We start from the raw sequence: 25,784 nt of genomic DNA, 5'->3' as shown, positions 1-25,784 counted from the left end.
ACCAAATTTCCACTCCCGTGTATTTAATGAATTAGTTATGTAACAACTAGGTCGCAGTAGCCCAGATTGATCAGATACTCTCGTAATGTGCCAAAGGATGTTCATGAGTTAGATACCCGATTTGTCCTCGTTTGTATCTCTTTCAACGCGAAACAACGGAAATGCCGGTAAGATGAGAAGTCGACCACTGAAGGGTTAGCGCACCAACCCAACACCTTAAGCAGAATCTCCTTTAGAAGGTGTTGACCAACCTCTCGGCGAGATATTTGGGAAAAAGAACGAACGCCGCGCCTTTCGGATTCAGCAGTTAACCTTTGGTCCCGATCTAATTAACTCCCTTGTGCAGAAAAATGATCAAATGAATATAGTAGTTCATTAAGAACAGCGTTTGCCAATGTATTTGTACCCTGGGTATGAGGGATGTGTTTACGCATCTGGAATGGTGTTGACGACTCTTCTCGAATCTTAAAATAATCTGTCTAACCATTAGTTGATATTACGAGCAGAACAGAGAAAAACAATTAGTTGACCATCTTGCACATTGTATGCAATTTAACGGTTTCCTCGACATCCTTTTCCAAAAAAAAAAAAGAAACCGAAATTATTTTAGTCTACAATGTTTTCTTCATAAATGCTCGAATCGTGTAAGTCTGTTTTCTAGAGGTTTTTTCACACCTGAATCAATAAAAGAGATTCTGCCTTAATTGGTGTTTAACAAGAACGAGAGAGAAAACGTCCTGAGTGTCCCAGGAAGTCTTCACTTCCGAGTTGTCACACATTTACTACACAGGTGTGAATTAATACTTTGCCTCGAAGATTGCGAAATGGCTCGTCAGGAAGGTGAGTTTTCCCTCAATAGTGACCATGGTCGATAATTATTAATCAATAATGAAATATATCAATAATTAGTTGAAAATAGTTTGTTTCACTGTATCATGCACACGGGCGAGTGGTTAAATTATTTTTGGTGGCTTTTTTAGAATCTAAAATATACATTCTGAAGTAACCGTCGATTCGACAGGTCTGGGTCGTCTTAAGAGCATCATGGGGCCCCCCAGGGACGTCATTTCAACTTTTTCTGGGAGGGGGGGCGAAGAACATGTACTCTCAAAATGTATTTATAATTTTATATATATATATATACCATTTTTAGTGTATTTTCAAAAGCCAGGGAGACAACGCCCCCCCCCCCCAAATGACGAGCCTGATGGGGCTTCTATCTGACTAGAAAAAATACCTCTGCCTACCAATTCACCTGCTTAGTGTCGAAATTATTAACCAGATCTCATTATTATGAGGTCTTAACTCTCCCTATGAGTTAAAACGGTACTTGTGGAGGTGCGACTCTACTTTTATTGAGTTATGAATATTTTTGTACAGTGTCGTCTTTCCGCATAGGCTCACCCGTGCACGGTGTAATAATTGTAGGTATTCCAGTGCTCGCTCGTCTCGGGGTCCCATAATTAAGATGGTTCTGTCTATATGTAAAATCCGAAATCGGCTCTAACTGTAGATAGTATTTTAGCAAAAACATATTAGCTCTAAAAAAAGCGATAGATGACCTTGGTGTTTTAAGATGTTCATAGGAAGTTCTCAAATAATTTGATAAGATTTACGTGAGTGGTAATAGTGGTCACACAGAAAGTTACATAAGTCGTTTAATGGAAGAAAAAAAAATTTTTTGATGTCGTTCTTGAATTCGCAGTCACTTTTGTAGGCAGTTTTTGATTAAAATAAAATAATTTTGTTACTAATTTAGATGTAGCCCTCTAATCCTCATTCCTAAATTAAAACAAATAGGGTTATGCTACTTAAAAATGCTATAGAAAATAGTAGATCCAGTACATTTACAGATTTTTAAATCTGATTACCATTGGATTTACGTTCGTCTGGAGATTTCGTATTAAATTATTTTATTTATTTTGGGTAGCACAAGGTATGACTAAGTTTAGGTTGGATTTTTTTTTAAGTAGAAAAATCATGCTTTCTCAGAGTCTACGAACATCCCTTCATAGTTACAAAAGACATGGTTTTTCAAATAGACATTATTTTCGGCCTTGTCCTATAATCTAGCAATGACTTGAAAAATTTAGCAACTGTGTAACTGATTAGGACTTCGTTTTAAGAATATATGCTCCATCATCGTTTTCCCCCACCCAAATTTCTGAAAGCGCAAAAAATCTGCTTATCGCAGATTCCATCTTCTATTTCGAGTCTTGGCGATTAGGGCATGTATCCAGGCACCACCCATACCAGACACGGGCCAGCAAACGGAAATAATCAGGAGGGGGGGGCTTCCTTCACTGTACGAGAGAGCCGCCAGAGAGAAATATAGACCTTCGAGCAGGAAAGTTTGCGCCACCGGCAGTGTTGCCAACAGTCAAAAAATTTCCCAACCAGATTCTTCATCAAAAACCAGAAACTGGGCATAAATAACCAAAATTAAACGTCCTGTATTTCCCGGGACATTCCCTCATTTTCATGTAATTAATAATTGACTACTGGTTCACAGGAAAATTATTTGAAAAAGATTAGAAAAACAACTAGATGGGTGTTTTTTTTCCAACTAAATGGCCGAAAAAAAATAGCAGTTATAGTTGGAAAATGACTTAAGTTGGCAACACTGGCCACCGGGTTTTACCCGTATATATATGTATATATAAATAACAGTGGCTCTCAAATTTTTGCCTCCCGCGGCTCCCTTGCCCAATTCATGTGCATGTCCGGCTCCCCAAAATAGTTTAATACAAATATTCACACAAACTTATAAGAGAACCACTTTAATGCATAAATAGGCACGCAAATGAATATCTCCAGGTCGACGCGACGTCCTTGTCAAAATTAAGATACAAAATTTGAGAAAACTGATCTAAATGGCTGAAGAGAAACATTCACAGATCACCCACCTTTTCAAGATATAGGCCTACGGGAATCTAGCCTTTACTCCGAGAGAGAGAGAGAGATCCACTTTTTCTTTCTTTATTTCTTATACAATATATTTACCACAAAATCAATAAATCAAAATAGAAAATTGTCGTAAAGAAATAGTAAGGTCCAGTGGCAGGGTCGTAACTAGATTTGGGGCAACCGGGGCCTCATAAAAAATGTACTCTTATTTTGCATAATTTTTTCCTTTTTATGGGTTCCCTTCCCCCACCCAAGAAGGTACGCTTCAGCCCTGTCCAGCGGGCTCTGATCAAGCAACTCGCCGAAGGATTTAGGGGGAGACCTGGCAATTTTAGAACATGTCAACGACTCCATGGCCTTGAATTAAAGAAACATGCAGACAGGGATAGCTTATAAACGGGTACGTAAACACCACAATTGTATATGTGTTACATTGTTTACACTTTATTTCTGTTTGTCATTCATTAAAGAAGATTATCGTTGTTTTTCATCTAAAATAATCTTAAACAGGAAATTCGTGTTTCCCCAAGCACGTGCATCATCATCCATCCTTCAGACGCCTGGAATTAGAGCTGTTAAAACATCGGAAAGTTTCAAAATAATAATAATAATTGCTTCAGTACGAAATGGAAAGAATAATTCTTTGAATTATATATAAGTACAAACTCACGCTCCCAATTAAATTCAATCCAAAGAGCTTAAACCGTACAAGAAAAGAGGAAATATATTTTATGAAAATACTCTATATACACAGGGCCATTCTAAAAGAGCACCTTGGACTATGTTCTGGGGCTCCTACCTATAATAAAAGTCCCTATTTACTAAATCTCATTATCATGAGGACCAATTTACATTTGAGCCCCCCATCCCTCCCGGAGTGGGGAGAGGCAAACAGTTAAATAGAAAATAAAGTACAATTGCCGTGATATAGCGTGGATCATCAAAGGGGCATTCAGTAAATGGGTATAAACTAAAGACGGAACAACGCCAGCTTTAGTTTATTCTAAAATGCAGCTATAGTGTTATCCAGAGTCGTCTCAAGGATAGGTTTACCTCATGATAACGAGGGGTCAGGTACAAACATTTTATATTTATAAATTTGTAGGCAGGTACGTCCAACTAGATATAGGGTCCATGATGCTTTTATAGCCGTTGTCATACCTATAAATCGGCGTTAGTCTTATGTTAGGGATGGTTTCTAGGTTAGATGGCCTTTCTTATGTCCAAAGCTGTTTAAAGAATTATTCAGCCACACTGTGGTCTTATCTAAGGGTGTCGGCTCTGCACTACGTGAATGGCTTTCACGTCCTCTATCGAAAGTTTTATGAAGCCTTTTGTTTCCTACCGAAGAATAGAAACAGGACAGTTTAAAGTGAAACGTTAGGGGCCGTTCAAGTATTACGTCATCGTCGATGGGGGGGGGGGGTTTCTCGATTTGCTGACTTTTGATGACAAGGAGGGGGGGGGGTTGGATAGCGCTTACGTCAGCAACCACCCTTTATGAAAATATGAGTTAGGATTCAGAGGGGCAGAGCTGATGACGAAATTTTGCTGACAAGGGGGGGGAGGAGGTCAAAAATGGCTAAAAATTTGCTTATGTAATACTTGAACGGCTCCTTATCTGTGTAGAGCAGGGGTTCTCAAACTTCTGTCACTCCCGATTTGTCGAATTCATGGTTCATCTACGGCTACCCAGAATAGTTTGTTAGATATTTTTCCTTATAAAAGAACCACATCAAAGCATAAATAGGCACACAAATCAATATCTCTAGTTCACCGTTCAAAGGTTGGCGACCTCCCTCCCTTCCCCTAGTGAAGCCATGACGCACATTTTAAAAAACACCGATTTTAGGAATTCTCGAAACATTTTACTTTCGCACTCATGGCACCTTCGCCAATATCCCATTTCTACACTCATGTCCATAAATTAAGGATAATGCCAGCTCCGGCACATAAAGGTTCAGAAACAAAACAAACGTTACTTATTCATAAAGCCCATTTATTAAACAAAAGATAAAGAACAAAAACGATGGTGTATGTATGATACCATTCATAAAAACTACGATTTTTGCTCCCTGGAGCAATTGTAAAAAATATCTCCTTTACAAACACTTACTATTACATGGTTGGTATGATGGTTAATACATTGTATGTCTCCCATGCGATGACATACAGTCCGTACAACGCCTAGGCATGCTGAGTATCAAATTATCGATCTGATCTTGGGGAAGATCACTCCACTCAGCAAGCAATGCTCTCCGAAGTTCTGGTACACATGTAGGAGGTAGTTGACGGGCTGCAACTCGTCGGCCAAGCATGTCCCACACATGCTCTATCGGATTCAAGTCAGGTGAGAATGCTGGCCATTCCATACGGGTTATATCCTCAGATTCAAGGCATTCGTTTACGATGTTTGCTCGGTGAGGACGGGCATTGTCATCCATAAACACAAATTCTGCGCCCATGGCACCCCTAAACAAACGTACATGTTGTTCCAGAATGATGTCCCGATAAATTTGGGCTTTCATGGTTCCTGTTTGAACATGCAGATCTGTTCTGGAACCCAGTATAATTCCACCCCAAACGAGCAATGCTGCACCACCGTAACGGTGTCGTTCAATGATGTTGTCTTGATGGTAACGGGTACCTGGCGTTCTCCATATGAAAGTCCGACGTCAATCAGACTGCAAGCTAAACCTGGACTCGTCGGAAAACATCACACAAGCCCCAAGTGACGATGTCCACATTGCATGTTCTCTATTCCAGGTTAATCGCTGCAGACAGTGAGTTGCCGTGAGCGGAACACATCTGAGAGGCCTGCGAGCATATAGACCAATATCTCCCAAACGTCTGTACACGGTTTGCCTTGAAACTGTGGTACCCGTGGCTGCAGATAGCTGACGAGACAGGTCGGATGCTGTGCTCCGTCTGCTTCTTTTGGCAGTAACTACCAAATACCGGTCTTCATTCGGCGTTGTAACTCGGGGGTGACCTGTACTGTAACGTCTACTGACATTTCCGTTATCTTGGAATCGTTGCCAAAGCCTAGAGATGACACTTTAGGCAATTCCAAGTTCCTCGGATACTTCCATCTAAGTACGCCCACATTCCAGGCGGCCGATAATTCTACCACGTAAAAAAATCATCCACATGCGTCCTCTGTGTCATAACTATTCGCTTATGGCACTGAGCGCCTTACAAAACTCTTGTGAACAATTTTACTTCTTTGCCACCATTCCTTATATACCCCCCCCCCTTACACTCTCGTCATTGTGACGTACTATCGGCATCATCTGGTGGCTCCTGAAATTTGCATATCATTCTTGCAGATGTGTGTGATAATTCTACAGGTGAAATTTTTACTTTAGATTTCGATTTCCGTGTGATTTTGAATTATCCTTAATTTATGGACATGAGTGTATATAGGACCACAACTAAGTGGGGGGGGAGCAGGCGGGTCTGGTGCCAGGGCCGTCTTAAGAGTATCATGGGCCCCCGGGCCAATTGGTTTTTCTGATTCCCTAGCAAACAACTTGTCGAAAATTTCAACCAGATCTCATTTTTGTGAGGCCCTTCTTCGCTCGAGGCCCCCGGGCCGTGCCCGGGTGGGCTCATGCCTTAAGACGGCACTGTCTGGTGCCCCGAGCGCTGGACCAGAAGGGCGTAAATTCCACCCTTTAACCTCACTTTCAACATTACAAGGGAACGTCAAAATGCGTGCTTGCCCCGGCTGACCAAGCATCTAGTTGCGGCCCCGTCTCTAGCAAACAAATTTTTGACGATGCACTGGTTACGAGAATTTCACCGTATTATTTATTATTGTGAGTGTACTTTTATTCCCAAAAACAACTCGTGCCACACCTAAATGGTGCTTGCATACCGTTGGCGGATCACTGTGACAGAGTTTTTTACGGAAGGAAAAATATGGTTCACGAATGATGCTTTTATTTATGAATAAAAAAAATATTTTTCTTTATTCGATGAAATACGATATATGATATTTTCTGATCACCCATTAAATTACAAGTGTCGAAAGTCAGCATTTGGGATGTTTTAGTACAGCAAAATTTTCAAGACTAAAACACTTTTACATGTAAGGAGAATGTTAGGCATGTTCTTCAAAGGGAACACAAAACACTGAAGAAAAGTAATTCTAAGCTTTTAAAATTTCCGCCAGGAGGCGTATCATTAGAAAACATGGAGTTCGTCCAACGCCAAGTTTAAGCGCGTGTAACAGTAACTGAAAAACACTTCGAAGCGATGAGAAGGAAAAGAAAGAAAATGCCATAAAGACTTTTTTTAGATTTCACGGACACGGGAGTAGAAAAGTGTTCTTTGGTGGGTGAGTTGCATCAACAAATATCCATCTCAACACACACTCGGAACAGAACAATAATTCCATTTCCGTGTGCGGATTCCATAAAACTTTGAAAAACGTATAGGGAAGACTCACACCATTCGACTAACGAGTTTAGAATAGGTAAGAACAGAATTTTTTTTTTTTTTGTTGAACTCATCATCCAGGTTAATGATACACGAGGGAGCTGACATATCAGCAGTTTTCTTATTATAGTGGATGCTCAGAGCCAAACATCTATGTCCATGTTATATAATTTCTGACTCTTCTCTCTCCTTTTTATTCCTTTATCCACCACAGTATTTACACGAGCAGGGAAAAGGTAGATAGTTAAAAATAGGCATTGTTGGTTGTAAAGGAAGAGAACTCGAGAGAGAGAGATAAAGGGAGACGCCGTATCATACGGTGCCCAAATAACTAACTGACTGTCTTGAAGTAATATTTCGTGGGACTGTATTGAATTTCGCTTAAAATGAAATGACGTTCGTTTTCACTACAAAAGAAAGAACGTGATCACAGAAAGTATTGTTGTAGGCTGGAATAAAGTTCCTGAGAATTCATTAATAAGCTTCAGTAGAGCCTTTGAATAGGGTCGTAACTGTTGTATATACTTTGTCAGCTGGGATAAGCCCAGGACTATATAATAAGGTCTGTCTCATGACGTTCCGGAGTGGGTACCAGCTGATGTAATTCGTGAACGTCTCTGCTTTGACAGAACCGAATGCGCCCGATTTGCTAACTTGTTAATTACAAAAGCAGTTTGCATTACTGCCCATTTTACGGAACGATTTCTAAAATTATCTTTTCGATTATTGTGATTAGTATCTGAATATTCATTGAATTACATCTTTCAATTTAAAAATTTATATTAAGAAACTTCGTTATTTTTTCTATGTCACTTCCACTAAGAATACTTTTCTCGGATCCATTTCAACTGAAATACGAACATTAGTTTAATTTTATTGAGTTGATTTGAAAGCCAACTCGAGATAGACAATTTGAATTATCTTTTGAAATTTGTGATAATTTTTAGTAGTCTTCCTGGTTTTATTTGATGACTTTTAGAAACGTTGACTTTATTAATACCAGATGTGTGATATGGAAATCATTCGCAGCCCAGAAATAGGCAGGGATTCGGGGAGGAGGAGAGAAATGCCCCTCTCTCCATCAACAGATAGAAAGACTGGTAAATAATCATTCCGACATATCGTCCAGATCTGCGCTCAGCGAGAAAGTGGTGTATCTGTTGTGTTTTACGATTAGGTATCATTCGTCAGGAACATCTTTAGCGGACCCATATGTCAAGACGGGCCTGGTAATCACACAACAACACATATCTGTGTTTATCACAAATTAACGTAAGAATCACCAAAACGAATTACCAAAATACCAAACGTGCACGTCGTTGACACTAAAACAACATCGTAAACGGGTAAACATTCGCTTCAAACAGTGAACTTTTTTAAATTTCGTTTTTGTATTAATTATCAAAAATAATGAAGCCAAAGTTAATAACAGCCATAGCCAAAAAGACATTTAACAATAAGTAAAATAATTCATAGAAATTAATAATCTGCGGAACCTGTAACGAATTGGTACATGCGGTAATGTGCGTGTACGTGTAGTGAAACCTGACGTGAAGTTTGTTTCTGTGTAGTGCCGCCATCTGCCACCAGTTTTTATAACTATGAGTGAAGTGTAATGATTGAATAGTTTATCGTTGTAGGCCTATTGTCCACTGGTTAGGAACCACTGGTCTACATCCTCTATTGCAATTAATAGATTAAATAACGTTTTTTTTAAATGCCACGTGTGTAGGTATACTCTGTATTTCTAATGGTATTGAATTATGTAATTTCGGAGCTAAATAATAAAAATACTTGCGAACAATTTCTTTCCTAAAAATAGGTATACGGTAAATAATGAGGTCTTCGCTCGCTCGGATGCATTATCCTTTAAATTGTGTAAGCCTTTATGGCCTTTACGATGTAAAACCCCTGTACTATGCATGGTTTTATTCTCTCGTGATTTGCTGTGCAATTATATGGGGTGAGGATTATATATATATATATATATATAACTATTTCATTGCTTTTATTTTCAATCCAAAGAGTTTTCAAAAATTTGAGTCGGGGTCTCACGCACACAGTCTCAATCTTCTACAATTTATAGAAATCTTAATCTAGCTTTGCACCATAAATGCTCTTTTCTTAAAAAATTAGCGGAAACTTCATTACTTATATCATAAAAATTATATAAAACAAAACGAAGTTTTTTAAGTAATTCCTGAACATGGGATTTCCACTTCAAATTGCTGTCTACATTCAAACCCAAGTATTTAATGCTATTTACTTCTTGAGAAATTGAATCACAATTACATTGAGGTTGCAAATCACAAGCCATTGTGTAAAATTTAAGATTAAGATGGAACCCTGTTTTCCATGAGTTTAAAATTAACGTACTTTGTTTTTTGTAAATTTAATTTTAAAGTATAAGCATAGAACCATTTTCGAATTAATATCAAATCGTGGTTAATATGATTCTTAAGACTGTGAAGATAATCACATGAATGCATTAATACAGAATCATCGGCATAAGTGATCATTGAACCGTAAAATTCCAAATTACATAGATCATTAATGAATATCACAAAAAGAAATGGTGCGTGAATCAATATTTTGATCAAATTTTTCAGCATGGGGAAATACAACTAGATTCAACGAAAACTAATGGTGATACCAATGCTAAATTGTTTAAATTAAGTATAATGAAAATTGTAAAAGACAAGACAAAAATTTCTGGTCTTCACTGTGAACATCGGTTTTTGTGGTCAGGAAGCTCGTCAGTACCATTTAAGCGTGACACCCACAATTAGATATTTTTGTAGTTTCTAAATAAAACAAGCTGCAGTATGAAGTCCAAAAGTAGTTTCGAAATCAGCGAAAATAAATATAAAATTACTAACTTTTCTAAGACCTCAAGATCCAAGTGAATTGATGACAAGAAATTTTTGTCTTCTACAGTCTTCTACAATTTTCATTGTACTCGTAATATTCCCGTTTTTTTTTCCAAACGTGTTCATTAATCAATGTTCATTCCGTTCTATTATTTCTCTTTTCTAAAGTTTTACGGAGCATGTCCGTTCAGGTTCCGAAACTGAAACTAAACGATGGGCATGAAATTCCTATAGTAGGACTTGGAACTTGGTTGGTAAGATTCACTTCCTGACTGAAATTTACATTTAAAGCGTGAAAGTCATTCATTTTTATAGAAACGTGAAGCATAAATTTATCAATATTAATAGTTTGCAACTGGATTAACAATAAAATATCGATATGAAAGATATATATGTTTATATTTTATTTATATACGTATTATATATATATATATTTTTTTTTTTTTTTTTTTTTTTCGTTTCTCTGACCAGGGTAACGAAGGCAAACTTAGAGAAGCCGTCAAAACCGCCATAGACTGTGGCTACAGACATTTCGACTGCGCTCTGTGCTACCAGAATGAAAATGAGGTTGGTGATGGCATAAGAGAGAAGATCGCCATCGGTGATGTCACCAGAAAAGAACTCTTCATTACCAGCAAAGTAACTGACTTTTGACAGATTTTGAGATCCAATTCAATTAAATAGTTACTATTACCTGAAAACATCTTACCTTATACCCTAACCTCTTAACGATTACAGACGAGATATCTCGTCCAAACGCATGTAAAGGAAATCCATTCTAGCTATATATGTGTGTGTGTGTGTGTGTGTGTGTGTACTTGTTTTTTTTACCTCTTTTTTCATCATTGTAATCCTATGAACGGAAAAAGTCATGTTTTTTCCTACCCGTTCTTTCAATATACTTCTGTTTAGTGATCCCCCCCCCCTCATACAATGTATCTTTTTCTTATACATATATTGTATACTAGAGATAGAGGGAGAACACATGGGGATGGTGGGGTGCAAGACTTCTCCCTTCTATTTCTTTCTTTCCCCCTCCTTCCTTTTTTTTCCAACATCCGCGAATAAGGAAACTTTTTTTAATGTATCACCATTACTACAAATTTGTTGCCAAAAACTTGTATGTGAAGGGGTTACCCTAATTATGGAGCTCAAAAATCTTCCCAACAATAATTAATCCAGTATCAGACTATATACGATACGTTGTTTCAAATTTCTTCACTTATGTTCCCACATAATATTGGTCTTGCATTTCAGCTGTGGAATACATATCATCATCGTGACCGAGTGCCGAAATGTTGCCGAAGATCTTTGGAGGAATTAGGGTTAGATTATTTGGATCTGTACCTAATACACTGGCCTTATTCGTACCAGGTATGTAACTCGAATAAATGTGATACCTTAACCATATTAAGAGATACCAAAATTATGAATATTAAAAAGGCATTCATAGTTTTTTTTCAAAACCATACCTGGCTATACTTAATACGAAATATGAACCAGAGATATTTTTTGAAGTAAAGGTTCACTCTACACTTTCGTGCATGCTTGAACCACTGCCATATAGTAACGAATCACGCGACCTCCTATTATAAATATTATAGGTTATATAACCTATAGGACGTAGTGGCCGGAGTTGGTAAAAGCTTGTGTCATCGCCCTGACAGAATCAGTTGATTGCCATTGGCTACCCTAGTATTTCAAGCTCACGCTTGAATACTAGGGCAGCCAATGGCAAGAGCAACTTCAAAGGCATGGGAAACCCCTTACTTGACGGACGGAATGTGTTTTGCGGCGAAATACGTGCGTGCGTGCGCGCGCGCGCGTGTGTGTGTGTGTGTGTGCCGTACGGCACAAAAACCGATAAATAGTTAAATTAAAATTATATTTCCATGTGGTTTCTTCCATATTTATCAAACTTACTTATTTCATGCGGGAATTATGCATTATCTCCGGTAAAAGTGATAGATGTTGTGAAATTTGTCAAACTTTCCAAGACCATTATTGATTAAGCATAATGGCCGATTTATCACATTTACTGCATAAAGTTACCTTAATCTACCATTCAAACGCGAGAGTTCGTAATTTCGCTCATACGCAGTGACTTTCAACATCTCTTACGTAATAATTAGAACATAGTGTAGTCAGGGCCGTCTCAAAAGCATCATGGACCCCCCTTCCCCCCCCCCCTCCGGATCAAATGATTTTTCTGAGGCTCTATTAGGCAAATTCTCGAATATTTCAACCAGATCTCATTTGTGTGAGGCACCCCTCTTCTCTTGAGGCCCTCGGGCCGTGTCCGGGTGCGTTATTCCATCCTATACATAGGATTTTTACATGGCGTTGCGCTCATAGGCATAGATCACTATCACGTCTCCTTTTAGTGACGTACGTCACTAAAGGAGAAAGCGGGGCTGAAGAGGCAAAGGACTTAAAATGTTTTAGTATATAATGTTAAATAAATGTAATAAATCTGTTATTGTGCATAATTAATTTTAATTGCGATTTATTTGCTGATCACCTCAGTAAAAGATCGATAATTTTTCTCCACTTTTACCGGTGATTATGTACAATGCACGCCAGCGTCTTTGTTAAAAATTTGATAAATACTAAAAAATTACATCATTTTCACCTGTGCTACATAATACCAAGCGTACCTAATTAATTTGATAAATACAGTACTCTTGAAATTTATCGATTGTGCTGAAATTAATACGGTTTATCATATTTGTCAACGACGCTTGGTTATTGTGCACAATCGCCGATAAGAGTGGTGATTTTTTTTAGTATTTATCAAATCTACCAAAGTCACTTGAGTTTTTTTCATTATCACCGATAAAAGAGATAAATTTATAAAACTTACCGAAACGGTCGGAGATTAGGCAAAACCTGTTATTATGCACATTAACAGGATTTATCACATTTTTAAAGAATTCACATTATACAGAGTGATTCAGAAAAGATGGGTGAAACTTTAAGAGATGATAGTACACACCAATACAAAGAATTGTCATCAAGGAATGCATGGTCTAACATGAAACGCAAACACGCTAGCGTGGTTCGAAACGGCCGCTCCGCAAACGTTAAAACGGCATTCCTGTTGAAATACATCGGGAGAAAAAGAACACCATGCATGCAAATGTAACCTGGGGAAGAAGAAGAAACCGTACGCAAATCTGCGTCACAGTGAATCAAAGGCGCGAACTCAGTATTACTAAAGTGTGCTATTATCCCGTACGTTACAACTGTTAGAACGGTTGCACGCTGAAATAAATTCACAGGGCTACTTCACCAAACACCAACTCTGGCCATATCGCTATATTGCAATTTACTGCCATTAGTGAGATGGGTTGGAAGTGAAGGTGCTGTCTATAGGTGGTCGCCTCCAGTCCGTTAGGGAAAATATCCTATCTATATCCTCCTTTGGGTTCGAACCCGGGACCCTGACAACAACCTTCACGATGGTAGACGAGCATCTTACCACCATAACATTGTATTTGTATCACTGAAAAAAATAAAAATAAAGATGAATCCCGTCAGTAGTGTTACTTACTTACGTACTTGCATACTAACTGTACTTTGTTTTAATTTTTTTGAAAGGAAGGTGACGTCATATATCCAACAGATGAAAATGGACAGTACATTCCAGGATACACAGACTACGTTGAAACATGGAAAGTATGATGGACGTTTATTCGTTTCTCTCTCTCTCTCTCTCTCATACAAAATATTGAAACAAATCCGTACAAAAATTGCTTACACGAGATGTTTCACGAAGAAAGTCCGAAAAATAAGAAAAACGTAAAATATGTGTGAAAATCAATAATTTCAATCATTTACATCGCAGTGAATTTTTGCCAAATGTCACGGATAGACTTTGTTTTTTATGCAGTAAAAAAAGGAAAAATTTTTACTAAATTGATTATTTTTTGATTAAGCCATACAATTTTTTTCTAATTATTGTACCCCAGCTCACTCTTATCGTTGATATTTTCTCTTTTTTTTTTAATTTCGGAATCAACCGAAGAATTTTTGTTCGTTTCGGACATTCTTCGTGAAATATCCCGCATATACGTGCGTTTACTCCCATATATATTTAATCTTCATAATTATCAACTTTGGAAGGTTAAGAGGTAGAAAATGTTTATTCTTTGAGAAAAGGAGTGCCTAGAAAGACGTCTTTTATGGGCCGCTCAACTGATAGTGGTGCTTTGGGGAGCCTTATCCTCCCCCCCTAAAATTTGACTAACTGAATATTGATAGTAAAAATATTCGTGTTAAAATGCTGGGCATAACACTATTCTATAGTATTTAATAGCGTACTAATTTGATATTTTCAGGATTTAGGAACTTATATTTAAACTTTCTACAGGTAAGTTGACATTAAACATCAATTTCAATGAATGATTTAGAGATATGATTAAGATTTTTCTAAAAAGAGAAGAAGAGTGTGATGTTTGTTGAATGAAAGTGAGTGTGAAAATCTCTTTTTACTTGTTCTGGGAGAGCTCGCTTTTATTAAAAAAAATTAAGAATTCTAAGATTCGATTGATTTTGAATCTTTTTTTTTTTTTTGTTTATCAATTTTTATTATCTTCAACAGGGTATGGAAGACTGCGTGAAGCAGGGACTCGTCAAGTCCATTGGAATTTCTAACTTCAACAGCGAACAGATCCAACGGATACTCGATACTTGTGAAATCAGGCCCTCGGTTTTGCAAGTAAGTGTTGCTTTTTAACAGTGTGAATCAAATGGTGATTATCATACAGGGCAGACGAGAAATCTTGGACACATTTAAAAAATTAATAACAAATCAGCAAATTGGCATAAAAAGGTGTGATTTGCACAAAATACTTATCATGGCCTAGATTTCTTTTTGATGAATTTTAAAAAAAAATTTCAAATCTCACTCACAGGTGGCACTGTTAAACGAAAAACTCTCGGCATAATGCATAAAATGGAACACAAACAGTGTATTTAACGATAATCCCCTATTATCAATGTTCATGACAGTTTGCGTTTCATAAAACTGTCATATTTCAACATGAGCACTCTTTCACCTCTTTAGATGTAACCCTATTCTTAAAATGGTTATTGAAATGTGATAGTTAATTAATTAAGTATGCATTGAATGTGTTGCATTTTATGTATAATGTCGAATTTTTCGTTTTATAGCGCCACTTATGCGTGAAATTTTGAACTTTTTTTCAACCCTTTTCAGTACCACATTATGTAAAAATGAAATAATTATCCTGTAATTTTTTTGATGGGTCGTTTCAGTTCTGACTAAGCCCTAGAAATCAAAAAAATATATATTTACAAAAATTAGTTAGTTAGTTAGTTAGTACACAGTAAGTTAGTTGACGTAGTACATTAAAGTACCGTCGCACTCTACGCTTACAATAAAAATAAAAAATGAAAATTCAAACATGTTGAATTATGCGGTTTCAGGAATATTTATTCATTTCACCACGCGAAGCAAACCATAATATTTGATTCATTTTTAAATTTGTAAGGGGACACATTTTGGGGGTATGTATGTTATTACACCTAAGTGTAATGCAGCACGGCTGAAACATCTATTTGAATTTTATTAATGTGAATCTATATTAATAATATTTTTATTTGGTCGCAAATAAATACCAACGGTGATACTAATAACTTCGATTTGGAAAATATATCAAGAACAGTATAAATCTGGTGGTGCACCATGATGATGATGATGATGGTCTGCCTCCCAATACAACGATAATCCCTATTATTATTTTTTTTTTTTTTTTTGAGTTTTTTTAGGATTTTCTTTTAGCCCACAGAGTATCCTTATATCGAAATCTCATTTATTATTTCTAAAAATATATATAACTAGCTATAATACCCGGCGCTGCCCGGGTTTTCTTCAATGAGGCTGTTTGGATCACGTGATATCTCCTTCTTTCTTTGAGTGACATGCAAACCGTGTCTAAGTTAACCAATATGGCGACTTCCTGCGCGACTTCATGAAATAAACAAATCTAGATTTAAAGAAACATCGAAACGAATATATATTTTTTCCCTTTTTTTGAGGGGCGCTAGGTATTTCGATCCCCCCCCCCTGAACTTTAAGTTATCCATATGCCTGTTTCAGCTTTCAAAAATGCTTAATTGAAGCTGTGGAATTTCTTCGATGTACTTTACGGGCCCATAATTAATTTTAAAACATCCTAAACCATATGAATTTATGCAGTTGAATATCAAAAGACACAATACGGAGACATTAATTTTTATGCTTGAGAAGATATAAATAAAAAGTTGAAATCAATGTTATTGCATGAATGTCCAACTCAAAAGTAGGTCCAGTTAGTTACTTAATATTTAATCTCCCGGGCTTCGTATATCTCTAATCGAACTCAATATTTCAGAAATCTAGAATTCAATACAATTTTTAAAAGTATTGATGTGACAGAAAACTCCACAAAATTTCAGCATTTCTACAGTAAAATCGGCAATTTTAACACTGATTTCTATGAGGATCACCCTTTTCTTGACCCTCAAAGCGATGCTGATGATGATTATGACGTCTATTCAAAAAGCCTCGTTACTGGCAGGATTGAAAATGTATCAAACCGTTATAAAGGCATAAACTATTATATATATATATATATATATATATGCATATACTAACAGAATTAAAGAAGTGACAAACCATTGTAAAGGCATACACACGTCTGAAATGCATTGCTAGGGAACCACGGTAACCAAAGTAAACGTTCGGAAAGTGATTGTTGATGCCCAAAAACCATTGTTGCCCGTCAGTTTTTTGCCCGTTTGGGGTATTTGCTCTGCTCTGACGAAATTTTAAAGTAGCCTATCGTTCAAGTCAGGTCCCATTTGGTGTATATGCAAAATTTGGTGACGATTGATCTAAAATTGTAGATTTGTATAGAGAACATACACACAAACAGACAGACAGACAGAAAATCAATTTTATATATATAGAAAAAGGAAAAATTATAATTGTAATTGCATCTGAGTTCACCATTGTTTACATACAATCGATCTCACCATGTACCAATGGTACTTATAAGTACCAGTTACACAAATTTGATTGTTATTTGAAAAGAAAAACATAGGTACACACACACATTATTTTAGAAAAATGGTGACATGAACCGAAATATGAATCAATAATGAAGTAGTGGAAAAACAATATTATATGCATTCCGCAAGCATTTGCTTAGTATTACGCCTCTGCGAAGTTGCAACTCTAATTGCTTGCAATGATGTGACCGCGAGTGATTATTCATAAATCTTCGTCAAATTAAAAAAAAAAACGTTTGCTGTGATCTGGTCATTTGAACATTTTCGTCGCACTACTGTCATTTTCTCTACACGGGGGGCTAATTAGACCGGGACCGACAATTCACTACCGATTCTGAACGGCAGCTTTTTTTATACTCAATGAGAGGTAGGTGAGCTAACCTCTCAGTGTGGGACGTAATCTTTTTCGGTCGACATGTCGCCGTTTCTGATCCACCCCTGTGTCAGGAAAGTTGTTTAAGTTGTTAAAAACGTTGTTAAAAAAAAACACCCCTGTTTCTGGCAAGGACGAACCGGGTATCGAATTTGCGACACCTCTACACATCCTTTGGTACTTTAAAGGCGAGTATCTTATCGAACTGGGCCCCCACATCCTGGAGTAGGGCCCCTTTATGATGGATTTATAGCGTGAAAAAACAAAAAATAATGAAAATCGTCCCGGGCCCAGGGCTGGAGCCTCGCCAACCCACCCCTTGTGGGGGCCATGCCTCTGTGATCTGGTAATCGTAAAATAGTTATACGGCTATCATATGGATGAGTAGGTAAACATTGCCTAATAATACTCAAAAAATCCCCAACGAATAAGGCAAACACAAAGCTTTCATACTTCCCAAAATCCCAACTGCCACCAACGTATGTAAGGGGTGTTACGGGGGTTAAAAATTAGTGGTACTTTTTAAACTATAAAGTGTGTACCTCTAATTTTTAAATAAGTTTAAAATACTATGATAAGTATATTTTGTATAAATTGCGCTTCTTTTTTTTGTCAATTGGTTGATTTGTTATTTATTTTTAAAATGCGCCCAGGACCTTCTCTCGACCTGTATTGTAATAGCGGTTAGTTAACGCTTTTGAATCTCTCTCTCTCTGCATCGTGAAGGTGAAAGAGCTTAATATCTATCGCCATGCATAATTATAATTTAGGCATGAATCATGTCCGCAGCTTTCTAAAAACTGCTTTTATGGTAAACAATAATACTAATAATATTATTGGTAAAAACCATTGTTATATTTACTGTCGATCGATTGAATTTTATAGGTTGAAAGTCATCCTCTCTTAAACCAGAAGGAACTGTTGAATTTCTGCCGTCAACGCAGCATTCAAATGACGGCATTTGCTCCTCTTGGATCTCCTGGAAGGCCAAAGTGAGTCAGTTCGATAACTGTCAGTAGATTTTTAATTCTACGCGAGTGTAAAAATAATACATTTATTTTTAAAGTATATTTACATAAACAGGGTGTCCTGTAACGTTGCCTTTATCTCATCAACCGTTTGTAATATAGGTATGGTTCAAATTTAAAAAAAAAAAGGCTCAGAATGTGTTCAGGAACCACTCTATACCAGTTTCGAGAGTGAAAATACAGTGTGTGTCACAAAATAAAAATGCCTAAATTTTTATACAGTCTTCCCTGTCCTATGACTTCTAATTGGAAAGATATTGACCTGTCCCTCCTGAGGCACAGGGCAATATTTTTTGAGTAATAATATTAGTTGATTGTCGAATTTGCTTCAAAATTTTAACAGTTGTTGTTTATGTGCGGTAAATTAACATTAGTAACAGGTAAGAACATACTCTCCTTCGGCTTTTGTAATTATAATCGAAAGGGGATATTACCCAGACGTGAATTGAACCTGACTTTATATATATATATTTTTTTTTTTTTTGCTCTTTCTTTTTTTGCGCATCTTACTAATGTTAATTTACCGCACATAAACAACAACTGTTCAAATTTTGAAGCAAATTCGACAATTCAACTAATATTATTATCTGAAAAATTTTATCAGTATCATGTTATATTGACTTTTTCAATTCGGTACATCAATCAAAAAACCGGTCATCAACTTCAATCGAAGAATCACAACAATTGTGTTGTTTTTATCTGATAGGTGACAGCAGTAATTCCAGTTCAATGGTGTTTTGTACATGTAATACTTTACTGTGTTTAGTTATTTTCAATATTTTCTAGAATGCACATTTTTTTACTGAACAAAGAAAGGCACCATTTTTTGCAAGTGAAAACATACTCTCCCTTGGCTTTGAATAAGTTTGCAAAGTATGGACGTTTAGAGTCTGAGAATGTTTCCCTGTACACAGGGAGGTTTGTTGAGGAGATTAAAATTCCCTATAATTGTATAAGGTAGCATTTTATTTTGCCATATAGCGCAGATATTGAGATTCTGTGCCGAGAAACAACAGGTCTGTGTATGTGAAATAAAAAAGAATACACCCACTATCTGGAAGGAAAAAAAGTTAGAGGGCAACATTTCATGTGTAGGAATAAAAATTTTCTTTTCCCTCATTTTTCATGAGTGAGCATCTACCATCACAATCTAGAGCCCTGGACTGAGATATTTAGTGGGCTTCCCCTATAATGACAAAGCAAAAATAATATTTGTTCAATTAAACTGGCTGTAAAGTAATTGACAGATACACTTGCAGCAAGAATGCAGATATTTATAACACTTAGCATCGCTTATTCGAAATTTATTGTGTTTTTTGGCGCAGCCCAGAAAATTGTGGACCAGTCGTGATAGATGATCCGAGAGTGAAAGAAATGGCCAGCAAATATCACGTTACACCAGCTCAGGTGAGTCTCTATTCATGTTTCTTATTAGTGATAAACAGTAGTGTGGCAAATCATATTATTTAAAATAGTTATTTCTAGTTATCATGTTTGTTAATAACCGGGTTTTTTATGCATATTAGTTTATGATGGTGATTTATTACTCTTGCCGCACACACGAAATCAATTGGATTTTTCAAATTCGTTTTCTATGTGTATTATCTAGATATTATTGAGATATCAGGTCCAAAGAGGGGTTGCCGTCATTCCAAAAAGTATCACGAAGGAGAGGATCGAGAAAAATATACAGGTAAGATTAATCGATATTCTTCGTTTTCCAACTATATGAATGGGAGATATGAAACCGCCCAAATCACAGTGAAAAGAAGAAAATATATATTTTTTTTTGCGTAATCGGTACAATTATACAGTAAAACCTCGATATAACGATACTGTGCGGACCAAGAAAAAATATTGTTGTAGAGAGGTTATCGCGTTATATCGAGATTTAGCATCATCAGTCGCCACCAAATTTACGCTGTTGTTGACATCTCTTCTGAATTGGCGTTGTTCGTATTACCATATCACCATGCATTTATAGGCATTTATTCGCAACAAAAAGTTATAATTGTTATAATTGTATTAATTAATGAAATTCAGTTAGTGTTGTAACATTCAATTTCTTCCATTACTCGACCACACATCAGGGCCGTCTCAAGAGTATCATGGGCCCCCGGGCCAATTGATTTTTCTGAGGCCCTACCAAACAAATTCGCGAAAATTTCAACCAGATCTCATCTTTGTGAGGCCCCTCTTCACTTGAGGCCCCCGGGTGGGCCCATGCCTTAAGACAGCACTGCCACACATGTAACTCGTATACATTCCGCTGCGGAATTTCAGTTATAGCACACTATAAAGTGGTTTACTTCACATCACTTTTGTGCATTGCGCAGAAGTATCTTCACGGACACTTTCGGACAGTAGATATTGCCCATTGCGAAAAATAATAGCAGAGCCGATCTGGTCTGTGGGAGTGGGGTGGGGGGTAAATACCGTTATAGAAGGTACAATAAATACCGTTATAGAAGGGATTTACAGTAGTAAAGGATATCATTGTGTGTATTGAGAGGAGTTTAACATTAGACTACAGCCAAGAAAATATACTACCATATAAGATTTTACGTAATATTGTTGTAGAACAGAGGTCTTCAACCTTTTTCTAGTCACGAGTACTGCCTCTCAAATCAAAAGAATTGCACCCTTACGGCAAGTTTGGCATACGTATGCATGAAATCTGAATGATTTTAATCCTCGAATGCAATTTGTACAAGGTAATTTAATTGAGGCGTTGACCAAGTGCTCGCGAGCACAACATCGGACACGAGCATCGAGCTCTCTGAGTGCTTCAGTGGGCACCGTGGTGCTCGCGAGGAACACGTTGAAGATGTCTGTTGCAGAGGGGTTGATCGTTGTAGCGAAGTTTCACTGTATTGCATTTCTCCAACACATGAACAGATTTGTTTTTGATTCCATAAAGCTCTTACAATTATCGTTTGCTTTTACTATTCTTGTGAGTTTTCTGAGAGAAAAAGAAAAAAAATTACAATTCTGATTTCCCTTTCAGTTATTTCATTTTGAAATGACAGATGAAGAAATGGAATTATTGAGTAATTTCGGACCTCAGCATCGTTACTTCGTTAAAAGCAGGTAAATATCACGAAATTCACATCTCATAGTAACCAAATGTGGAATATGAACCGAAAACCAAATTTTTGCGACAGTCAGTTGCTATTTTTCTCTTTGTTTTGTTTACAGTCAGTACTGCATGAACGACAACGAATCGTTAGTTTTCAATATAAGTGCTTTATGAGGCAATATAAAGAAGTCTGAAAGTATAACTTATATTTCCTCCATGGGTCATACAGACATCAAACCGAACGAGATTTTTTGATTCAGAGCCCCTAAGGGAACATTTTTCTCTTGATAGTTTTTCTTAAAGAAAATGATTAAAGTTATCGCTATACAAAGACAATATTTTCGTTAATATCGTTAACAATGTTAAGAAATACGTAGAAAAAGACGTCTTCTCCTTTGTTAATTCAATATGTACGGAAAACTGGCTGTGTGAAGAGATATTGATGTTTTCTTCAAAAAAAGTTTTCCATAAAAATTCAATTAATAAAGGAGAGAACGTCTTTTTCTCTACATATACGTCACCATCTAGTGGCCTTGATGCCATTTGCGAAGTATTAGCGGAATGATGCTGCCGTCCACTACATATGGAGCCATTCAACATAAATATTCTATCTGCTTCCATAGCTTATAGCTTAGAGGTAGAGAAAATTTACTGATTATATTTTGTTGCGTCGATGTGCGAATCCCTTTCTCTGAAAAAGGCTATTTCAGGATGAACTTCTAAAATAAGGGAAACATGAAACTGAAAACAGAATCCTACTGCAATAAGGAGGAAGTAAGCATGAATATACAGGGTGTATGACACACATTTTACTGGCAAACTGTTGATCTTAAGAGGCATAATTCCAGTTAGGAAAAAGTATCCAAATAACATGCACTACTCAGATATGTTATTCATGGTTTAATATAAATAATATAGTATATGTTATAATATAATAATATATTTAATAATATAGTTATTAAAATAAAAAAGGGGCTTTATACAGTCACTGTGTGTCCCCAAAACCCAATTAAGAAGTTGTTGCCCTGACTCTCCTTTTCCAACAAAAAAAATTACACGTTTCTAAGTGCATTATTCACAAAGATATTCAAAGAAACTGAGAAAAGTTGGGAATAAACAGCATTAAAAATGGTTTACCCGCATTTAATTGCAATACAGTCGAATCCCGTTTTAACGAACACTTTTCTAGTACCACAGATAAGCTTAGATAAGAACAATGTGCAAATATCTGGAATCCCTTTATAACGAAGTGATTTCTCAGGTCTCTTGGAGTTCGTTTTAACAGGATTTGACTGTAATTATACAACCCCTTGAAACATGTGAATAACATATCTGAATACTACTTGCTATTTGGATACTTTTCTAATTGGAGGTATGCCTCTAGGATCAACCATTCGCCAGTAAAATGTCATATGCCTACCTATTTTACCTGTGGACGCTGTATATGTTACACAAGTTCACTAACGGGATAATGCATAGACAAGAAACGTACTGAGCTACTGAAAGAGACAAAAGGGTAAAGTAAAGCCAAAGAGGAAAAAATAAGAAAATTAGTCATAAATAAAATATAAAATTAGTCATAATAAAAAATTTACTGATTATATTTTGTTGTGTGATGTGTGAATCCCTTTCTCTGAAAAGGCTGTGTCACGATGAATTTCTAGAATATGGAAAACATAAAACAAAAAATAGTTTCATGGCATTTTCTTTCTGTTCAGCTGCCAAATATTCTATATTCGAGCCAAAACATTAGCTGAATATTCAATATTTGGTTAAATCACTATTCGTCTCATCCCTAATTGAATGTTAATGAATTTTGAATTTTTTAGGATGAAAAACCACCCGTATTATCCATTCAACATAGATTTTTGACTTGAGTTTGTGGTTGGAGAAAGATGACGATTCTCAAAGGACTTTAAATGCAAAGAATGTGCAAATTATATAGTTACATAACCATATGATGGATTAAATATAGATATGTATTTAATTCATATACCTGTTGATATAGTTTTATATTAAAATAAACTTTTTGATTCAATGTTTTATTGATAGAAGTTGCTGAAGCTTGTTTGTCTATTATGTTTCATTTTTTCACACTATAGTCATTACAAAAGTATGCAAAATAATAATAAATTACAATAAATAATGCTTAAAAAGTTAACACTAAAACACTCTTATTATACACTCGTATGTATAATGATCCAAGGTAAATTAAAAGTGATGATAAATATTAATGGTCACAAAAAAGACTATGAACAAACTGAGTCTCTATTGAACTCAGTGGGGGATTTTATTGATTTTTTTTTTAATGAAACCCAGTTTTAAAATAATTTTGGGAAATATATTTAAAAATAATGACACTTGAAATGATTATAAAAGTGATTATTCATAAGCCCTTATAAAATTCTTGCAACATTAATAAAAAGTTACCAGCAAAAGTTATTTCATTTGGAAAATATTTTCCCAAAACATTTTTGTTTCCCGATTCATGAGAGAAATACTTTTCTGATTGAAAACACTGGTTCACAAGTAAATAATGAAAAAAATACATGCATGCCAGAAATTGTTTTGCGAAGTCTGATCTTTATTTTAAATTGCATTCATAAAGTAAATTGAAAATGGCAATCTCTTTCACAAGCATCAATAACAAAAAAAGAAATTCTGATAGTTCAGAATTTTTTTTTTATTTACATAAATACTGTATCTGTTAAATAAGTATGATTCTGAGAGAAAGTTTTGATTCTCTTGAAGTGAACAGTTTGAGAGAATGAGAGAAACCAAATCATAACTCTGTGTAAAAAATTTTTATGATTATGCAGATAACACATTAATGTAAGAGTAATGAATAAACATTTTCAAAAATCGTTTAGATCATATCTAACAATCATATGGATAAACAACATATGGGACATCACCACCTAGTGAAATCTCTCATGAATTTTGAGATAAAAAATTTGGTAAAAAGAAAGGATAGTGGATACAAATATTTTCTACTTGCAGAAAAAGAAATGAATTAATTAATATCAAACATAGTATTAAAGACTTAAAATGATCAATTTCAACTTCACTCTTATTCATTTTATTAAATATTTTCACAAACTGAGCATGATGTTTGTAATATCTCAATTCTAACATGTCAGGTATGGTGGAACCTCAACATAAGAAACTGTCTCTTCCTATAAGTAATTCAAATTGCAAGAAACAAAAGATTTCCTAAAAATCTACAAACTTGCAAGCAAATACTGAATTGGCGACCATGGAACATAGGAAAAGCAGTCATGAAGTGTTAAACATATAAAAACTCAAGAGCTTTGAACAGTTAAAACAAGAATTTACTCTATCCATCTTGTAATTTTATATAATTTGACGACGTAAAATACTTCATAAAAAGAACTGATTCAATTTCACAAAAATTTAGCTCAGAGACAAATTAACTAGAATTTAATAGCTTCATATATATGGGAAAAATTTGATTTTGAATATATTTTTTTAATGTAAATTTTAGGAATCAATCAATCACACAGGTTGAGGTACCACGATGTATAAAAATAAATAAATAGTAAGAGCAAAAAATAACATTATGCATTTAACAAGAATTTTTTTTCTTTTTGTCTTATTAGGAATTTTTCAGAAAGAGAAATGAATAAAAAATTTTAAATCTATAAACTCATCATTAGCTCCAAATTGATAAGCATCAATGAATTCGAAATCATCATTGGTTTGGTATTCCCATATTTAATGTGAAAACTGGATTATGACATTTCTAAATCTCTAAATTTTACTGCAACTGTAATGTCTTAATTCTATTGAGTTTGAGAAAAATTTTAGGATAAATTTATAATATCGTTTACAAGCAAAGTCGTATTCTTCACAATATAAGTCGTTCATCACAATGGAATGTAACATTGTCATCTATGGATAGTCAAATATCCTTGTTTTGCCTAAATTAACATATTGTTGACCACAAATTGATTCTTAGTTCCGGAATATTTTCAACATATGTCTCC

The 25,784-nt window shown here is 35.7% G+C and overlaps 1 protein-coding gene across 2 annotated transcripts; it reads left to right on the top strand.

Moving 5' to 3' along the window:
* Positions 1-727: 727 nt before the first annotated feature.
* Positions 728-23,815, top strand: LOC149075799 (aldo-keto reductase 1B-like). Of its 2 annotated transcripts, none has more exons than XM_089243313.1 (11): positions 728-840; positions 10,389-10,474; positions 10,692-10,859; positions 11,478-11,594; positions 13,821-13,898; positions 14,824-14,940; positions 18,556-18,662; positions 20,024-20,105; positions 20,308-20,391; positions 21,706-21,788; positions 23,607-23,815. In XM_089243313.1, the coding sequence occupies exons 1-11, from the start codon at positions 825-827 to the stop codon at positions 23,647-23,649; spliced, it is 981 nt and encodes a 326-aa protein (XP_089099439.1). In that variant the 5' UTR covers positions 728-824; the 3' UTR covers positions 23,650-23,815. The 2 variants fall into 2 exon arrangements, with proteins under 2 accessions (XP_089099439.1, XP_089099438.1); XM_089243312.1 differs by lacking the exon at positions 728-840 and adding an exon at positions 7,100-7,387.
* Positions 23,816-25,784: the final 1,969 nt, after the last annotated feature.

Source organism: Pholcus phalangioides, unplaced genomic scaffold, assembly GCF_987345545.1.
Source record: "Pholcus phalangioides strain wild (caught in Gottingen) unplaced genomic scaffold, Ppha-v1.0 ptg000015l_1, whole genome shotgun sequence".
NCBI classification, from domain to species: Eukaryota; Metazoa; Arthropoda; class Arachnida; order Araneae; family Pholcidae; genus Pholcus; species Pholcus phalangioides.
This window is presented reverse-complemented; position numbering and strand designations above follow the sequence as displayed.

What these genes read in the sequence shown, in the direction of transcription:
- LOC149075799 (XM_089243313.1), top strand. An exon ending in AACTCTTCATTACCAGCAAA is followed by an intron (nt 10,860 to 11,477) that starts GTAACTGACTTT and finishes CTTGCATTTCAG; the next exon opens with CTGTGGAATACATATCATCA. An exon ending in ACTACGTTGAAACATGGAAA is followed by an intron (nt 13,899 to 14,823) that starts GTATGATGGACG and finishes TATCTTCAACAG; the next exon opens with GGTATGGAAGACTGCGTGAA.